Source organism: Hemicordylus capensis, chromosome 3, assembly GCF_027244095.1.
Source record: "Hemicordylus capensis ecotype Gifberg chromosome 3, rHemCap1.1.pri, whole genome shotgun sequence".
Classification (NCBI taxonomy): domain Eukaryota; kingdom Metazoa; phylum Chordata; class Lepidosauria; order Squamata; family Cordylidae; genus Hemicordylus; species Hemicordylus capensis.
In genome coordinates, this window is record NC_069659.1 from 250,535,025 (window position 1) to 250,554,826 (window position 19,802).

Consider the following 19,802-nt stretch of genomic DNA (forward strand, 5'->3'; position numbering starts at 1 on the left):
GGCAAATTTGAACTTGCTGTAAAGCCTGCTGTCTGGGAAAGCTCATGGAGATTCAGCGTGGTTCACAAGCTTGTATTTGCATGTCAGACTGTAAAAGACAAGATGGTTGTGAGCAACTCCATGGCCTAATAAGCTTTAACAGAGAGAATCCCTTAAATGCTGCTGCTATACTTTAGGCTGTGTGTGGTCTCATGCACACTTAGAAGTCCCACTGAAATCAGCAGAAGAAATCACTTCCATTTTGTGCACTTCTGACTTACCGAACTTCTGCAGTATTTCCCCCTCCCACTTCTGCAGAGTTCCCTGTGGAGCTTGGAATGGAAGAAATCCTGTTTGATTTCAGTGTCTTTGTATTCTTTAGACTTTGGTGCCAATCTACTCTCGAACTAAGGCATTGAGGAGAGTGGTTGCTGCTGCCAAGGCTGACCTTCTAAAGAAGCCCAGTGAGATGACTGCTTTAGGATTATTGGGATGGCAGCACAAGGCCTGCAGCCTCATTTCCTTCTTGCCTTTCTCCTTTCCTCCTCCTGCTACTGTCAGAGTAATCTTCCCCTAGCAGTGGCACACCCTGAAGTTTAGACTGCAGCAGGTGACCATGTTCTAAATGTAGAAAGCTCCATCTTGCATATAGAAATTTAGCACAATAGAGAAATAGTTTTGCATAGCCTCTTTTAAATGTGCTAGTTTGGTTTTTGGTTTTTGGTTTTTACTTACAAGGAATTTGTTTGCATGGTGCAAATTCCAAAATGGCAGTGTGGGACAGGGAACTGCAGTGGTAAAAGCCAAAATTCTGCTTCATGTGTAAATCAGGCCGAAGATGAAGAAATCCCCCGTGTCAGACTAATATATAAAAGTCTAAAAAATACAATAGACTATATATATCTTATTGAACCTCTTTATAGGACTCTCTAGAGAGAATGCCTAAATAAACCATCATGAAGAAAATTGCTTCCCCTGAAGATGCTGAAAACAGAATGTATAAACTGAAAACATTATAATACATAAATCAAAATCTACATTGTGAAATAATCATAACACTATGAACAGTAAAAATAAATAACAGAGTGTAAGAAATCCCAAAATACTAAATATACAAACATAAATATAAATATACTAGTGACATTAAACCCGTTACATTAACGGGCGCTAGTTGCAGCAATGGCAGGCCCCAGCCCAGCGGGCTTCCTGAGTGTGTGCGCCTTCAGGCCCCAGAAGCGCCGCAGCCAAGACAGCGAGCAGCCCCTCCCTCCCCTCCTCCCCCACAGTCGATGGCTCCCCAGGCAGAGCGCAAAGCTAGGGAGGAGCAGGAGGTGCAGCAGCAGCCGCTCACTTTCGCCGGAGTGCAGCCGCCGCCAACGGGGCCGGAGTAGCAGCAAAGGCGGGAGGAGAAGGATGAGGAGTGGGGGCGGGAAGGAAGGGCCTGGCTGTTGCTCCCGCTGCTGCTCGGCCCTCCCAGCTCCAGCCACGTCCCGGCTCTGGCCATGTCAAGCTGGGCCGCTGCCGCCTGTGGCCTCCTCGGTCGGGTTGGGCCCGCCGCCGCCTCTGTCCCCCCGCCCCAGTCTCCAGCCAGGCCGCCTCTGTTCCCCCGTGACTCCCCCTCCTGGCCCTGTCAGCCCTCGCCGCCTCCTCCCAGCTTCCCCCGCCTCGCCCGGCTTCCCCCGCTGCCTCCTCCCCCCACCCAGCCGTCCAGCGTTGGCAGCGGCCGCTTGTCCTCGGCGCAGCCGCCCACCGCGGCCGCTTCTCCTCGGCCTGCCGCTGCTCCTCCCCCCGCCCGGCAGCGGCCGCTTCTCCTCGGCCCGCCGCTGATCCTTCTCCCGGTCCCAACATGGCCGCCTGATGCCAGCGTTCGTGTCTCACTCGGCGTGTTCTGGGCATGCGCTCCACGCATGCCCAGAACAGCTGAGGGAGACACGGACGCACGCCAAGCACTTTATTAACACGGACATACGCCAAGCATTTTATTATAGAGGATGTCCATAGCTTGAATAATATAAATTAACTATATGTTCACATGTGTGCATACATTAGGAGATAGCAAGTGAAATAGATACATAGAATAGTAACCACCATTATCAATGTTTACAATCTTAATAAATGCCCAATGGGTCATAAAGGAACAAACAATGTACTATGTCAAAATGTCCAATCCACCAATGTGGATATCCTCAAATGAGATGGTAAATACTGCTCTATGGAAGTGCCAAGAATCACAGATTCCACGCCATAAAAGTGTCAAGTTGAAATAGCTGGTGACACACTGTAAATCTGGTGACACTCTGTAGAAGTGCCAGTGCCGACAGGCACCCGGGTTCTGAGCCAATTTTGAGGTAACCCCACTTCTTCATGGGCAAATATTAGCTGATATGTCTCTTTATATCTCAGGCAATGCCTTTCCCACAAAAAATCCTTACTCAGGCGGCCACTGTCTCTCTCGTGCCTGCTTGTTCATCATTCTTTATGTGTAAATGTGTAAATCAGGCCTGTGGTAGAAAAGGACAAATTGTTGTTTTTGTACATGCCATGGGTGGCATCAGAAGGTAGAGGTGAAGGGGTCAAGGGCTCCCTGCTCCTGATGCGGAACCCTGTGAAAATTCGAAGGAAAGATGCTTTTTACATACTCATGAGTGTTTTTCTTTATTATTATAATCATCAATATATATATAAGGCATCAGTATATGTAAAGAGCAGTTCACCATGGGATTGCTTCCATTTTAGTTAAGGGGTATGAATCAGAAACACAATACTGTTTTTCTTTCAGAAATAGTTCATCCACCATGTTAGGGCCTGACTCACTGACATGAAACTCCCAGACCAAATCACAAAAGATAGAAACACACCATTTTAAAGGTAGTTCTAGACCTCATCCTTACCAGAAAAACTGAAAAGCCTGGGAAAAGTTATTAATTTGCCAGAAAATGCAGAAAAACTCTCCCATTGGAAAAGCATGGGGAATGATACCTTCCAACAAATTGTGGCAGTTTTCTTTGGTACTTTTAAAGACAGAAAGTCTGGGTTTCTACTGAATTATGAAGCAACAAACAATCTTATTTTTTCCAGTTCACTGCAGTTTAATCTGTGTTGGATTTCCATGAAAATTACTTAGGTTTTTGTGGGTGATTTTTTAATGAGAAAATTAGATATATACATACACATTTTTCTAAACACACAAAATCTTCTGAACTTCAACTAGCAACAAGTGTACATGGTAATTTTGTACGTTTTGGATACGGACGCTGTAAACTGTCCTTAACTGGCAAACATGTCCTTAATAACTCTGTGCCATCAAATAGGCAACAGAACGTGCATATTATGCAAATGAGTCTCAAACAGGCAAATCAGGGAGCTCTCATTTTCGTCTTCACTTTGGGAGGACTGAAGAAGAGGACGAGGCAGACAAGCGGTGCGATTTGCAAAACGTGGTACATAGGCGATATTTGCCTATTCCAGCGGCCGCTACCGTGCGTGATGGGAAAGCAATTCGCTGGAATGTCATTTTGTCCCGAGCAGGAACCCGTACACTAGTAGGCGGAGTAGGGATGAGCGTGAGCGTGTTGATGATGGTTCGTTGCTAGGAGACCGAGGGACGCGGAAAAGCGCCGTGCGCCGGCTTGAAGTGGCTGCTGGGCTGTTCGGTTTGCGCATTATAGAAGGACGGGTCCCTCCAAAGGGTACTTCCCTGGCGGGGGATGGAGGGATGCCTGGGGGATGAATCTCCAAAGGCCACGACTGGGGAGGGCAGTCGAATGACCATCGTGAGTCGGGAAGGGCTGTAGGGGCCGGGATCGGTCAGGGAGAGAGGCAGGTGAGGGCGGGGCATTGGGCTAAATATTGCGTGATTTTGGGAGCCTGGCTGTTCTGCCTTTTTCTCTGTTAAGTTGCCTTCTGTTTGGTTTTCAGAACTGGTCCAAAGAAGTAGTGGGCAACGAGAGCTACAAAGTAGGTAATGATAATTAAGGATATATTCTTGCTCCCAAAAGAACAGGTTGTCCTTGATGGCATTCCGGAGGGTGTGCAAAATCCATCTGTTTAGTATGGCCTTGGCAGTTAAGATGAATAGGGATGTGGGTTTTAGGTTGTGGATTGTGTGTGTGTGTGTGTGTGTGTGATCTTTTAAAAATCAAATTGTTATTAATTGTTGTGCTTTTGTATTTTGTGTGACTATAAATTTTGCTTTAAGAATGTAAGCAGATTTGAGTTTATGATAGGAAAAGTGGTATACAAATGCCCTATATAATTTTTTAAAAATGCAATTTTGTTATTTACAAACTTTAATCTCGGAACGTGATTTTTCCTGAGTTATTGGGCATAGTTGCAAGTATGGATAGAGATTGCTGTCTTGGTTGAATTTTAGTGCTCCTTTATAAAATGATGATCTTACAAAGAAGTCATGGTGGCAGAATCCTGATGAATTAGGAAAGAAGGAACCAAAATATAAATCTGTGGAAAATTTGAATGGATCAGTTTCAACATCCTTTAGAATAACTTTTATTTAGAAGAGTGTTATTTATTACTGTTCTGCCAGCAGATTCAGCAAAAAGATCTATGACTAAGAAGGCATGGAGTTGCTGATCAGGCAGCAACTGTCTGATGCTGAGAGACACCAAGGTAAGTGTCTATATACTATTATTACATATTTCTCTTTCTTTTCATATGTAATGTTAGCTATTATGGTTTTTATTTAGACATTAAAATAGGCTAGGTATATATTTTTCCTCAGCAAGTTAGTCCTGAAATTAAAACTATGTATAATATGATTTTTTCTGTTTTAAATAAGAAAGTTACACATACTCACAAATAAAACTTCTAGTTTTCTCAAGCAGCTGTACCCACCATGTAATGTATGTATTCATATACACTTAAAAGAAGTATCAAAATTTCATGATGTGCTGATTCAACATTTTAGACACACTGAATTATGAGCCCGCAGAACTATGGAAACATTCATTTCACAGACAGCAAATCCTACATCTTTTTTGTGTGAGGGTCGAGTGACAGGCTTTGACCCCATGGGATGGCTTCCAAATTACTAAGTGTGTGCTGACTCTTTATCATGGGGAACTGAGGGGAATTTTGCATGATGAAAAATTTAACTCATTTTTAGTTTGATCTCATGTTTTCTAGATTGAGTGTGCATGTGAGATATTCATCTGAGTAGTTTTACCCCAAGCCTAGATTGCTGGCAAGACCACAATAAATGATGTATTAAAAGTTTCACATGACCAGTCAGTGCAGCCATATTAACGTATGTACATGTCTATACTGAGTTAGACCATTGGCTCATCTAGCATAGTTCTGCCTACTCTTGATTGGCAGTAGTTCTCATAGGTTAGGATCTCTCCCTCTCCTGCTACTTGAACTCTTTAACGGGAAATGCTATGGATGTAACCTGGGGCGCATGTAAACCACATGTTCTGTTGTTAAGCTATAGAGCCAGGATTAGGAACATAGGAAGCTGCCATATACTGAGTCAGACTATAGGTCCATCTCGCTCAGTACTGTCTACACAGACTGGCAGCGGCTTCTCCAAGGTTGCAGGCAGGAATCTCTCTCAGCCCTATCTTGGAGATGCTAAGGAAGGAACTTGGAGCCTAGATGCTCTTCCCAGAGCGGGTCCATCCCCTGAGGGGAACATCTTACAGAGCTCATACTTCTAGTCTCCCTTTCGTATGCAACCAGGGTGGATCCTGCTTAGCTTAAGGGGGCAAGTCATGCTTGCTACCACAAGACCAGCTCTCTTCCCTCGAACAGTTCATTTGTGGTGAACTGTTCAGGAACCTGCTTTATCACACACATCTTTTGTGAAATTTGGCTGATTGAAAAACATCATCCCAGATTGAATCCAACCCAGTTATTGGTCATGCAAATTGTCCCTGAGTCAGACTGATAGTCTAAAAGGTGTCTGTTTGGAGTTTGCTGGGTTAGAATCCCAGTTTAAGTGGGTGAGAAGTTGGAACTATTATGTTGGTTTTAGGAAATAAAAGGACTACACCTTCTTGGTTTTGGGGAGGAAGTTTTCTTCGGGCCATGGCTGTGTCTCATTATGTATATTATTGGAGGCGGCGGGGGGACGGGGACTAAATGGTTGTTACTTAAAATGATTATCAATAATATTGAAAGACAACATTATTTTTCACCTAATTTAAAATTGTTCTTTTTAGATGTTGAAGCTTTGAAGGTTACATACAAGTTGATTAAATCAGCTGATGAAGGAAAATCAGCCCTTGATTCATCAGAGAGCTTCAGTTTTGACTTGTATGTTTTGTGTGCAGAACAAGCACACAAGGTAACAACACACTCCTTTTGATGGTGGATGACATTTTCTCTGTTGGATACTTCCTAATTCTAACTAAAAACCTATGCTTTATTTTAGATGGGTTTTCCGGAAATGAGCAAAGACTGTCTCCAAATGTATTTTAAAGGAAAACCTCCTGTTAATCAATTTGTGGGTAGAGCATACTTGTGCAGGAGCCTATTATATACCCCCGTGTCTACTGATAATTTGGTGAGCACATACAATTTAACATTGTTAATTCTAAGTTGTCTTTTTTAATTGTAGGGAATTTATGATAAATTAGGTGCGGAACTACATGTTACACAGTAAATATAAGATTCCCAAACTCATGTTTGCTACATAGCACTCAGGTTGTTGTGGGGATGGACTTGTGGGTTTGAAAGAGAGAATTTGCAAGTTTGATGGACTACTTAAACTTTCCTTCTTGCAGATTCTTCTCTGCAACCTGTTTCCCTATAGTATTTTTCTCCCTATTTTCTCCTATTTTAGCTATGAGAAAATGGTTCCCTGTCCCAAAGGGGCACTCAGTCTAAAAAGAAACACAAGGGAATACCAGGAACAGCTACTGCAAGGAACACTGTGCTGGGATGAATAGGGATAGCTGCTTTTTTGCCTGCTAAGTATAAGAGAACTGCCACTTAAAAGGTGCTTTTTTGCCCAGTTAACTGGGGAATGTTTGTTTGTTTATTTATTTATTTATTTAATACATTTTATATCCCGCTCTTCCTCCAAGGAGCCCAGAGCGGTGTTCTACATACTTAAGTTTCTCCTCACAACAACCCTGTGAAGTAGGGATGTGCACCAGACCGGTCCGGGGCCATGTCAGAGGCCTACGAACCAGTCCGGATTGGGGCCGGTCCGACGGGGAGGGGTATGTAGCTTTAAGGGCGGGGGGGTAGTACTTACCCCTCCCGCCGCTTTTCCCTCTCTGGCACTCGACTTTTTAGCAAAGTTTTGGGGGCAGCAGCGTTCCTCCCTGCTGCCCCTGCCATTGCCTGGCAAAAAGGGAAGTTGTGTGCACACATGCGCCCATTGCGGTGCGCAGGCGCCCGTCACCGCCATGCGCATGCACAGCACACGTCACATGTTGCATGCGCATGCAACGTGTGACCTGTGCGGTGTGTGGTGGCGGCAACGGGTGCGCATGTGCCACAACGGACACATGCGTGCACTCAACTTCCCCTTTTGCTGGGCAACGATGGGGGCAGGGGCGGCAGGGAGGAACGCCGCTGCCCCAAAAACTTTGCTAAAAAGTCGAGCGCCAGAGGGGGAAAAGTGGCGGGAGGGGTAAGTACTACCCCCCCCCGCCCTTAAAGCTATATACCCCCCAGTGCCGGACCGCACCTCCATGGTTCCGTGCACATCCCTACTGTGAAGTAGGTTAGGCTGAGAGAGAAGTGAGTGGCCCAGAGTCACCCAGCAGGTATCATGGCTGAATGGTGATTTGAACTTGGGTCTCCTCGGTCCTAGTCTGGTGCTCTAATCACTACACCACGCTGTTGTTGCTGTGTGATTTTATTGTTTATTGCATGTTTTAAGCTGATGCTGTTGTATGGTTTGATTGCATTTAATGCTTTAAATCACTTTGTGGTTCTAATGAAGAAGAGTATATAAGTAATTTAAATAAATACATGTTGGAATTCGAGCATATGGTAGTTTTAAGTCATGCTAAGTTAGTAATACAGCCTTATTTCTAAGTGAAATGTTTTCTTATATTTTAGGAACAGTTTGAACAATTCATTATGAACCTGCTGAAAGCAATAGATTTTGCATTAGGCGATTCAAGGTATTACTTTTATAACTGGCTACCATTTTGGCTATTCTTTTGGAAACCATCTCCCTGACTTCATTCCACAATATTTTTGGAACAATTATTGTGCTTGACCAGACAAAATGAAAATTACCATATGTTGCATATGGAAATGCATGGTCATTTTATCAGAATGTTCATATATTCATCCAAAATTGAGAACAATTCAGCTGTTCTTTTGTGTATTTCATGCCTACTTCTATTTTAAATAATAATACCTTAATGTGTTCTCTCTTTTTGCAGATACTATTTTTTGATATATAATGCTTCAGTTATTTACTGGAAGAATGTTAGGCCATTTTTTAAGCCTGGATTCCTCCAATTTCTTATTCCCAGCCTCTCTCAGATTGTGCCTGCATTAAACCATCCAGATGAGCAGGACAAAGATTGGACAGCAGAACTCATGATGTAAGATGACTTGCTATTTTAGGGAAAGATTCCATGGCATCCATTTGATATTTGATCAGTATTTAGCATTGACATGTCTATGCTGTCTCACGTATGCTGTGCTTGGAGTATCATCTATGAAGGTTGAGGTAGAAGAGTATATCTTTTGTAAGGCTTTCTATAAAAATAATTAGGCAGATATGGTTTAGATAACATTTTTTGTACTCATTCACTAGGTGGTATAGTGGCTAGAGTGCTGGACTAGGACCAGGGAGACCCGAGTTCATATCCCCATTCAGCCATGAAACTAGCTGCGTGACTCTGGGCCAGTCACTCTCTCTCAGCCTAACCTACTTCACAGGGTTGTTGTGAGGAGAAACCTAAGTATGTAGTACACCGCTCTGGGCTCCTTGGAGGAAGAGCGAGATATAAAATGTTAAATAAACAAATAAATAAATAAATAAAAATAAATAAGATTCATCCTGGCCTGGGGGCAAATAGATTGATTATTTTAATATTAAACTCCTTGACCAAGTATCAAATATTGATCATACTCAGTTCCTCTAAGTAAAGCAATTATGAGACTAGTGAAGGCACTCTGATTACTAAACTGCTGTCAAAACCTGCAGATGCACAGCAATCAGTGACTGACATCCAGGGCTGCTGCAGTAATACTGACTATTGCTTTGCCATCAAGTAAGTGGGGGAAGGGGTGATTTTTAATTATCTCCCCTACTAGGGTATCTCCCCTACTATCTCCCCTATAGCCCACTGTGTGTCACAAAAATATGTCCCTAAGGGTTGTGCAACTCTCAGGAGCATATTCCTGTAAGCCAAAAAGTACTTTTGGATGGTGGGGAGAGTAGCTAAAATAATCCCCCCCTCCCCCTCCACATGGGCTTGGCTGTGAGACAAGCCTTTGGCTGACCTCCGCAGCAGCTTCTCTGCGAGTGTGCAGGTGTAACTCACGTTCCACCCTCCTAACACTGGAACATGTAGCTCATTTTCTTTTACTGACGATTTCTAAATGAGGTACAATCAAGTATTGGGGGAAAAGTTGGACTTGCATGGAAAGTAGAACATATCATGTAACCATGTGTAAATTATCCTGCATAATGATTACACATCTATGTTTGCTTAGTTGCATTTACATGCATTAGGAAATTCTGTTTGTTTTTGAATGATGTTGTAAAAGATGTGCATTTGAACGTCAAAGACAGCAAGGAAGTTTCGTATTGATTTTGGCGCATTGATTTTGTTGTGTGGTTTTCTTGTGTGGAAAACAGAATGAGAATTGTGTGGAAAACAGAATGCAAGAGATGCATGTGAAGAAAATGGGAAGTGATTTGTTGGGAAGATGTGGTGTTTTATAGGTTCAGTTGCCTACTGAACTATATTTCAGCAGGCAAAAACTAAGGATTACAAAATCTTTTTGGTTGCTGAAACTCTTTTTAGTTGACTTGCTGAACGAAGGGCAGTTAATCTCTCTGAATGACAGAATTGCTTCCTCTCTGATTTCCAGGCCCCTGCCCCCCATGTTATTTACTGTTACTTCTTTTGGCTAGGCAATCCCAAGAATGCACTGTACTGCAGATGATCATAACATGTTACATATTTTCAAACTGCAAATTGATTTATGGCTGGTTTTCCCTTCTTCCATTTGCCTAATCATATAATTGCTTACTCCGCCCCCGCTTTAAACTCACCTTCTCTGCGTTGGCAAATATGCCAGCTGTATACTGGATACTTTGTCCTTGTCATCTTTCTGTGAACTAAACAGATCAGATATGTTGTTATTTCTTCGCTAGTCAGATCACTATATCTTTCAGATGAAGCAAGTGGAGGACATGGTGTTGATGGGAAAATCAAGATGATGTTATTTTATTGTCTGATGTTAATGCTGGCTCTTCATAAGCTAGGTACATTTCTTATAGGGAGGTGGAAAAGGAGGGAAAAAAATTGGTGAGGAAGTTCTAGTCAATCACTTGACGGCTCAAACTTGCTAGATTAATTCTTCTATATTCATTTGAACCTTAGCCCTGCTATCAACACTCATTGAAACATGGATAGAATTTCCAGTTTATTATTATAACAATGTTGTACTGAAACAACTTCAAGATTTAGAACCAGAAAGCAAACTGAGGGCATCTGAAATGACAGGAGGAATGTACGACAATTCATTTTTTCTGAATGATCTAAACCACAGATTTGATGGTCTGAGTAAAAATCTACTTAAGGAAGGAGATTGATGTCTTTATGATTTGTTTTCATCTTCAGAATGATTACATAAATTGGTGTGAATCTAGCCGCATTCACAGAGCCTTTTCCTGTATGCTTCATGGAGGTAGCATGCAGTCATCATGCAATTGACTCAAAACTTAAAGGTCAAAGAAAAGACTAGCCTGTTTGTTGTTGATAGTGGTGTGCTAAGCTTTTTTACATGGGATGTGGTTTTTATGTGTTAGTGCTTGCAAACAAACATCCTGTCATGTAAAATCTGAACATCTATAGTCCTCTTTGGAGTATTATACCATCACAGTGGGCAGTTTTGCACAATCCGCCATCAAGTAAGTAGGAGAGAACCTCTGATTCCCAGGGAGTGTGCACTCCTTGTGGGTGTGTTGTCCGAATCTGTTCCTAAGCCCTCTGCCCAACTTTTGCCCAACTTCTGTAACCAAGATTTGAAGTTGGGCAGAGAATGTTGGGTGAAAGTCAGATGGAGGGCCTGGGAATCGGCATTTGGTGAGTTCAGAGGACACCCTCCCTGGGAGTGCACAGTCTCTGTGAACCAGGGGTTCCTTCCTACTTACTCGCCACACTAGATCATACAAAGCTGCCCAATGAAACATATATACATTGAAATGTATAAAGCTAGGTATATGCAGTGATAGTTTTCTTGGATATCTACACACATGCACACACACATTTTTGAATGTTAGGTTTTGAAAGTGGTACACCAGAAGTCTTTGGATCTGTCATAAATGTTAGGGAAACTGAAATAGGGAAATAATCTTTTATATTAGCATAAAAGCAGACTTGCATAAAGGGGTCTATCAGTATTTCTATTGCCTATTTTGTCAAACTTAAGAGTTATCCTTGAGAAAACAGAAGATGAGTGCAGTTTAATCAAAACTTTGTCTAGGCCATAAAAAAAAAATCTGAGTGCCTAAAAAAGAGGAAAACAGTAAATGATATTTAAAAAGGAAAGTAATACATTACAGTTGGGGCAATTTAGTTAATTGAGTTACTAATTAAAGAACTTTTGATTGGCTACAAAAATGCCTCTGATGGATTAGGTAATACCTATTTGAAATATTTTTATTTGTTCAAGTACTTGTAAAAATTGCCAATTGTAGGCACATTACAAAGGAAGCTGTCTTATACCGAGTCGGACCATTGGTCCATTTAGCTCAGTATTGTCTACACCAGGGATTCTCAACGTTGGGTCCCCAGATGTTCTTGGACTTCAACTCCCATAATCCCCAGGCCAGGGGCCTTTGGTTGGGGATTATGGGAGCTGAAGTCGAATAACATGCTGCAACTCATGCATGCATCATCTACAAATCACAGGATGCTTTTTAAAACCCTTATCTTATATGCATGCACATTTATGCAAATATAATCAACTGAGTGATCAAAACTCATACTATTTATTTATTTATTTATTTATTTATTTATTTATTTATTTAACTTGTATACCGCCCAAACTTTCGTCTCTGGGCGGTTAACAGTGACATAAATCATTGAAATTGAAATGAAAATAATAATAATAAAAACAATTAAAACAAATATAAAAGATTAAAACAATTTAACTATTTAAAAACAGTATAAAATTAAAACCTACAAATCTAAAAAGCTGAAAAGGCTTGGGTGTAGAGATGGGTCTTCAGATGTTTTTTAAAAAATAGTCAGAGATGGGGAGGATTGTATCTCAGCAGGGAGTGCATTCCACAATCTCGGGGCAGCAATCAAGAAGGCCCATCTCCGTGTGGCCACCAGACGAGCTGGCAGTAACTGGAGACGGACGTCCTCAAGTGACCTCAATGGGCGGTGGGGCACATAACAAAGAAGACGTTCTCTTAAATACCCAAGGCCTACACTGTTTAGGGCTTTATAAGTTATAAATAGCACTTTGTATTTTGCCTGGAAACCAGTTGGCAGACATTGTAGCTCCATCAGCAAGGGAGTAATGTGGTCTCTTCGAGGTGACCCGGAGACCAACCTGGCTGCCGCATTCTGAACCAACTGAAGTTTCCGGACTACATACAAAGGCAGCCCCATGTAGAGCACATTACAGAAGTCCAGTCTGGAAGTTACCAACAAATGTACCACTGTTTTGAGGTCATTGATCTCGAGAAATGGACGCAGCTGGCGTATCAGCCGAAGCTGATAGAAAGCATCCCTGGCCACCTCCTCAACCTGAGAAACCAGGGAGAGGTGTGGATCCAGAAGTACTCCCAGACTGCGAACCTGTTCCTTTTGGGGAAGTGTGACTCCATCTAGAACAGGCAGGTCAAAATTGTCTCTGGAGTTCTGACCCCGCACAATAAGTACCTCTTGTCTTGTCTGGATTCAACTACAGTTTATTCTCCCTCATCTAGCCCATTGCTGCCTCCAGGCAGGCATTCAGGGAAGATATGCTATCTCCTGAAGAAGTTGACATGGAGAAATAGATCTGGGTGTCATCAGCATACTGATAACACCCCTCTCCATATCCCCTGATGATCTCTCCCAGCAGTTTCATGTAGATGTTGAAAAGCATTGGAGAGAGTACGGAGCCTTGAGGCACACCATACTTAAGCTCAGATTTTGAAGAGCAACAGTCTCCAATCAACACCATCTGGAATCTGTCCGAGAGGTAGGAGCGGAACCACTGTAAAACAGTGCCTCCCACCCCCAACCCCCTCAGACGTTCTAGAAGTATACTATGGTCGATAGTATCGAAAGCCGCCGAGAGATCCAAAAGGACCAACAGAGTCACACTTCCTCTGTCAATTCCCAACTGGAGATCATCCATCAGGCCGACCAAGGCAGTCTCCACCTCATAGCCTGCCTGGAAGCCAGTTTGAAATGGGTCTAGATAATCAGTTTCCTCCAAGACCTCCTGGAGCTGAGAGGCCACCACCCTCTCAATTACCTTGCCCAGCCATGGGAGGTTGGAGACAGGCCTATAGTTGCTTTACTCTGAGGGATCTAATGCATTCTTCTTTAGAAGAGGTCTAATGGTTGCCTCCTTAAGACAAGGAGGCATCCTGCCCTCCCTCAGAGAAGCATTTACGATTTTCACCAGGCCTCCTACAACAGCCTCCCTGCTAGATAGAACAAGCCATGTTGGACAAGGTTGGCCTCACTGCTCCAAGCAGCTTGGCCACATCCTCAGGAGTCACAAACTGAAACCGATCCAGTCAAACCACATAAGATGAGTTGTCAGAGACCTCCAATTCAGACATCGAATTAATTGTGGAGTCTCTGTCTAAGTCAGTCCGAATCCGAGAGATTTTATCTGCGAAAAATTCTTTAAGCACATCACAGAGGATAATTGATGACTCCAAATTCTGGTTTGGGCGGGGGCAGATACTAGTCCCCTCATAACCCTGAACAACTCTGCCGGATGCGAGTTCGCAGAAGCAATACGGGCAGAAAAGAACCGCTTCTTTGCCACACATATTACCTTAGCATAGATCTTTACATGTGCTCTATGACATAATCTGTCGGATTCAAGTCGAGTCTTTCTGCACTTGTGCCTCCAGTCTTTTGAGTCTTTCTCCACTTGTGCCTACCTTGCCACTTCAGCCCCCGTAGATCTTCCTTATACCAAGGGGCCAGTTTTGAAGCAGGTCAGAGGGGATGCTTAGGAGCAATCTTATCTACTGCCCTGGTGAGCAAGTTGTTCCAATTCTCAACCAGGCCATCAACAGGATCACTGGCAGAGCCAACATTAAATCCCTCCAAGGCTTCTTGGAATCCTACCGGATCCAATAACCTCTTCAGGAGGACCATTCTAATAGGCCCCTCGCCCCTGTGGAGGTGGGAAGTGGCTGTAAGTCTGACCTTAACCAGATAGTGGTCTGTCCATGACAACGGGGAGATCGTAGGAGTCCCCACCCATGGAACACCACCCTGATCAGAGTAAAAGACCAGATCAAGCATGTGACCTGCAATATGCGTCGGTCCAGAGACCACTTGGGATAGGCCCATAGTTGCCGTGGCCACTATGAACTCCTCAGCTGCCCTGGACAAATTGGTCCCAAAATGAACATTGAAGTCCCCCAGCACCAGAAGTCTGGGAGACTCCAATGCAAGTTCCACAACCAAGTCCGTGAGCTCAGTAATATTTTCGGCAATCTTTTTAATTGAGTGGCATCCCTAATGTTGTATATTGAAAAGTAACTTTGAATGGAAGCTAAAGGCTTCCTATTTATTTATTTATTTGCATATTTATCCTTCCAAGCGGCTCAAAGCAACATGCAAGATTCTCTCCCCTACCCCTCTTTTTTCCCTCACAACAACCCTGTGAGGTAGGTTAGGGTGACTGGTCCAAGATCACCCAGTAAACTTTCAGGCTCAGTGTGAATTTAAACCCAAGTTTCTGTAGTCCTAATCCAACACACTACCATTGCACCACAAGCAAAAGACACTGACACCTCTACTTCTATGTATGCCTTCATTACCGTGATAAAATAGTGTTCCTGTATAGTTTTAGAATTTATAAATAATGTTTCCTATCACTTTGTTTTGTTTGCCTTGCAGAGAATTGATTGAATGTTTCTTAGATGCTTCTAGAATTGAAGAAGCCAAGCAGTTTTCATCTACTGCAGCAGAATTCATTAAAGAAAATGTTCCAGGAAAATACAAACAACTATTTTCACTAATGGTAACAACTTTTGAAGTTTGGGAAACTTGATTTAGGACTTAAATTTTCCCAAAGATACCGCACATCTGCTACGATTAGTATTCTCTTGCATTGGTATCAGTATAGATATCTTTATCCAGGGCATATTTAAGCCTTTTATGAACCAGCTCAATATCAACACACCTGATTAATTTGAAAGCTGAGCTTATCATTTTTAGAGCATTTCTCCTCTAGTAATTCTAAACTTGTCCTGCCCCCCCACTACCATTTTAAAATGCAGTGACATACACCAATGAAGAACCAGAACTCTGAGTTAACTTCAAAGAGTGTACAAAAGCTTGGGGTTACCTATCTTTCTAGAAAACTTTATAGAACTATACAGCTACAAGTAAACCAGCATTTTAGAACTGTATCATAGTTGTTTGTCCTGCACTCCTTAACTTACTACTTACTGACATGAAGGTAATACAGTATAGCCCACTAAATGCTGCTTCAGTGCAAACCCCAGAAAAATATAGGCTGATAACTGAACTTGATGGATTGCAGCCCTAGGCAAAACTATTACAAAGCAGTCAAATATGCATATGAATTGAGTTTAATAAGCTTCAGGGACTTTTCCACCTTGTTTATAGCTCTCCTATTTTGTTTCAGTTCTTTTCTTCAATTTATTTCTTTCTACATGATCAGTCTTGGGGAAATGGGAAATGTATCTTGCATAACATCACATGTAATGAAAAATGTATTGGACTTCCCACAGCTGTAATATATTAATAAAGCTGTAAGATCAAGGCAAACTAGGTCATATATTGTATGCTACTCAAAGCATTTTTTTACCTTGGAGAAAAGCCGCCTAATGTTGGTCTTAAACTATAATACCATTTTAAAATTGGCTGTTGAGCTGTATGTCTCCGGTGTACCACTAATCATTCCTTTAATAATCCCATAATGCACGGGTGTTCCAGTATTCCTCCAGATCATGGAAAAGAGAAATAGAAGCTGAAAAACAATATAGGCTAGCAAAAAGATAAACTCTGTGATGGAAGGTCTCAATTAAAATATTGGTGTAATATGACATTTGGGGATTGAACAAATGAGATTGAATTAATTATAATTTTATTATGGAGGGGAAAACTCTATGTAACAATTTAGCATTTATTTATTTACCATATCTCTATACCACCTGATATGTACATCCCTAAGTGGTGCACATAATTTAAAATACAACAAATATAAAAACAGGCAAAAATGATTAAAACAATTATGATATAAAATCAATTAAAATTAATTAAAAACCTTAGGAAACAGGCTTAGGGGTCTTTTTAAAAAAACAGTTCCAGCTCCTTTTCTCTGGTTTTAACAGGGAGTGCATTCCAGAGCCCCGGGGCAGCCACAGAGAAGGCCCGGTCCCAAGTAGCCACCCAACGAGCTGGTGGTTGCCATAATCAGACCTCCTCAGATGATCTTAGTTGGTGGGAGGGTTTATAACAAAGGAAATGCTCTCTTAAATATCCTGGACCCAAGCCGTTAACAGCTTTATAGGTAATTTTTATTATTTATTTTATTTAATGCACTTATATACTGCCCTATATAAAATCTCAGGGCATCTTACAATTTCAACAAACAACTAAAACCTAAAACTCATTAAAAACTGATTAAAAATGCCATAATTAGAACTTTAAAACATCATAATCTAAAAGCCTGATGAAACACTAGTTGTTTAAAAACAACCAGAAATGGGGAGATTCTGATTTAATTTGGAAGTGTGTTCTAGAGCCTTGGGGCAGCCCTAGAGAAGGCCCGGTTTTGAGTCGCCACCAAGTGAGCCAGTGGCAGCTGCAACTGGAGCTCCCCTGATGATCTTAATAGGCAGTGGGGTCATGAAGAATGTGGCACTCTCTTAAATACCCAGGGCTTTATAGGTAATAACCAGCATTTTGTGTTTTGTCCAGAAACTAATTGGCAGCCAGAAATGGATGTATCAGCCAAAGCTGATAAAAAGCACTCCTGGCCACTGCCTCAACCTGAGATATCATGGAGAGGTTTGGGTCCAGAAGTACTCCCAAGCTACATACCTGATCTTTCCCAGGGAGTGTAACCCCATCCAGAACAGGCAGATCTAAACAACTTCCTAACCTCTGGACTTCCCCCACAAGTACCTCCATCTTGTTTGGATTCAACATCAGTTTGTTCTCCCTCATCCAGCTCATTATTGATTCCAAGCAAGCATTTAGAGAGGTTAAGCCATTTCCTAATGAAGTTGAAAGGGAGAAATATATCTGGGTATCATCAGCATATTGATAGCACCCTGCACCAAATATCCTGATGATTTATCCCAGCAGTTTCATGTAGATGTTAAAAAGCACTGGAGATAGAATGGAGCCCTGTGGGACTCCATATAATAGTTCTCACTTTGAAGAGCAACTATCTCCAAGCAATACCATCTGGAAATCTGCCTGACAGGTGGGAGGTAGGAACCACTGCAAAGCAGTGCCTCCCACCCCCAATCCCCTCAGGCGATCCAGAAGGATACCATGGTTGATGGTATTGAAAGCTTCTGAGAGATCCAGAAATTCTAATTCAAGGGAGGAGGGGCATGTACTAGTCCCCTCACAACCCTAGATAACTCTGCTGGATGTGAGCTTGTGGATGCAAAGCATGCAGAAAAGAACTGCTGCTTTGCTGTACGAATTGCCTGAGCATAGATCTTCATATGCACTCTGTGCTGTAATCTGTTGGATTCGAGTCGAGTCTTTCTCCACCTGCGCTCTAACTGCCTACCTTGCCACTTCAGCTCCGTATTTCTTCTGTATTCCAAAGGGGCAAATTTAGAAGCGGCACTAATAACCAGCACTGTATTTCGCTCGGAAACATATCAGTAGCCTGTGCAGTTTTTTTTAAAATGGTGTCATATGGTCTCTTCAGGTTATCCTGGAGGCCAGTCTGGTTGCCGCATTCTGCACCAACTGCAGTTTCTGGACTACGTACAAAGGCAGCCCATTATTTAGCATAGTACATTATTTGATACGTAAGTTTATACTTGTATCAGTTGTTTAACGTTTCTCTTCCTGTGCCACAATCCAGAAATGAGTGCCCAATCCTTGTTCACCTCAGTAGAAAAGATTGTTCTACACTTGGAAAGCCTTTAGAAAGAAGGGAGTTCTGAGTGCTTACTGGAGTGACTATTGAGGTTATTTTGGTTATGGTTAAAATGCCTACTATTTTAAACTGGAAAAGTTTCATAATCTACAGATCCTGCTATGAGATTGTCAGGCAATGGCATCCTTATTCCATGAACATAAAGAACTATGAATATTTTGTGAAGGATTTTAATTTTTCTCAGCTTGCTTCTAGATGATATATTTCTCTCCTTTAAATACTGAGATAGTGATTATAATTGTCTGTAGGTGCGTCACAAACTAGTGGATGCATCACAAATAGAGGATGAACTAGAAAGCACTCCCAGCCTGAAAATTATTCATAAAATCCAAACAATGCAATTGTAAGTACTGGACTTTAGTTATATTACATGTATCTCCAAAATTTAAATCATTGGTGGTTCAGATGGTCAAATAAAACATGGTTTATTCAGTCATAAATAATGAAATAAATAATGCAGCCTTATTCTGTATGTTCCCTCCTTTCCCTCAACTTACCCCCTTCACTCACGTCCATCAACACTGTGGTTTTAAGGGGTAGGGAAGGTCCTGCCTACCTGCCAGCCCCCACCCTGCTGCTCCCACCACCACCACCAGCACTCTACCAAACAGCAGGCGCATGGAGCTGCAGTGTGCCTCCTTGCAGCCAGGATTAGGGAAGTCCACAGAACCGGTTCCATGCACTCCCAGGAGGCGGGGGGGCGCTCCTTTAAGGAGTGGGGAGGGTGCCATTACATCCCCTGCCACATTTCCCCCGTTGGCACTGTGCCAAAAATCTCTGCCGCAGAATGGCTGTGTACTTCCTTGCCGCCCCAGTCAGCGTGATAATGGAAGTGGCTGGTGCGTGTGTGGCCATTTGCATGGCTACACTCATCCCGGCTGCAAGGAGGCATGCTGCAGCCCTGCACGGCCAATTTTGGAAGGGTGCTGGCAGAGGGAAAGCGGCAGGGCGGGCTGGCAGGTAGGCAGCACCTTCCCTGCCCCTTAAAGTGAAACCCCGCCCCCTCTGATCCAGTTCAAACGCCGGTTTCCAGAACCAGTTTGGCACTCCTAAAATGGAGCACCAAACAGTTCCGTGCCCATTCCTACTCTGGAGCTCATCCAAACCTGGAACTATGCTTTAACTGTGGTTTACAAACAACAGTTAAACCAGCATTTGGAATCAGGATTTGGAATCAACCCTGGTTTCACTTGTGGTTTGTAAACCACTGTAAAAACACAACTTCCATTTCATACGGGTCACAGAGCTGTAAACCATGATGTTTACATCCCAGCTCAGCAACAGAACTCAGGATGTAAGAAGAG

At 42.6% G+C, this 19,802-nt stretch overlaps 1 protein-coding gene across 15 annotated transcripts in view; it reads left to right on the top strand.

The window, feature by feature from the left end:
* CFAP46 (cilia and flagella associated protein 46) overlaps positions 1-19,802 on the top strand; it is a 252,958-nt gene that overhangs the window by 732 nt on the left and 232,424 nt on the right. The window contains exons 1-9 of one of the 15 annotated variants that reach the window (XM_053308134.1): positions 3,523-3,668; positions 3,898-3,940; positions 4,523-4,605; positions 6,159-6,283; positions 6,371-6,502; positions 8,014-8,078; positions 8,346-8,510; positions 15,240-15,363; positions 18,747-18,841. In XM_053308134.1, coding sequence (XP_053164109.1) covers positions 4,557-4,605; positions 6,159-6,283; positions 6,371-6,502; positions 8,014-8,078; positions 8,346-8,510; positions 15,240-15,363; positions 18,747-18,841 — 755 coding nt within the window. In that variant the 5' untranslated portion in view covers positions 3,523-3,668; positions 3,898-3,940; positions 4,523-4,556. Of the gene's footprint in view, positions 1-3,522; positions 3,753-3,787; positions 3,803-3,897; positions 3,941-4,522; positions 4,606-6,158; positions 6,284-6,370; positions 6,503-8,013; positions 8,079-8,345; positions 8,511-15,239; positions 15,364-18,746; positions 18,842-19,802 lie in introns of those variants that run through there. The other 14 variants (XM_053308135.1, XM_053308138.1, XM_053308144.1 and 11 more) reach the window with 14 other exon arrangements.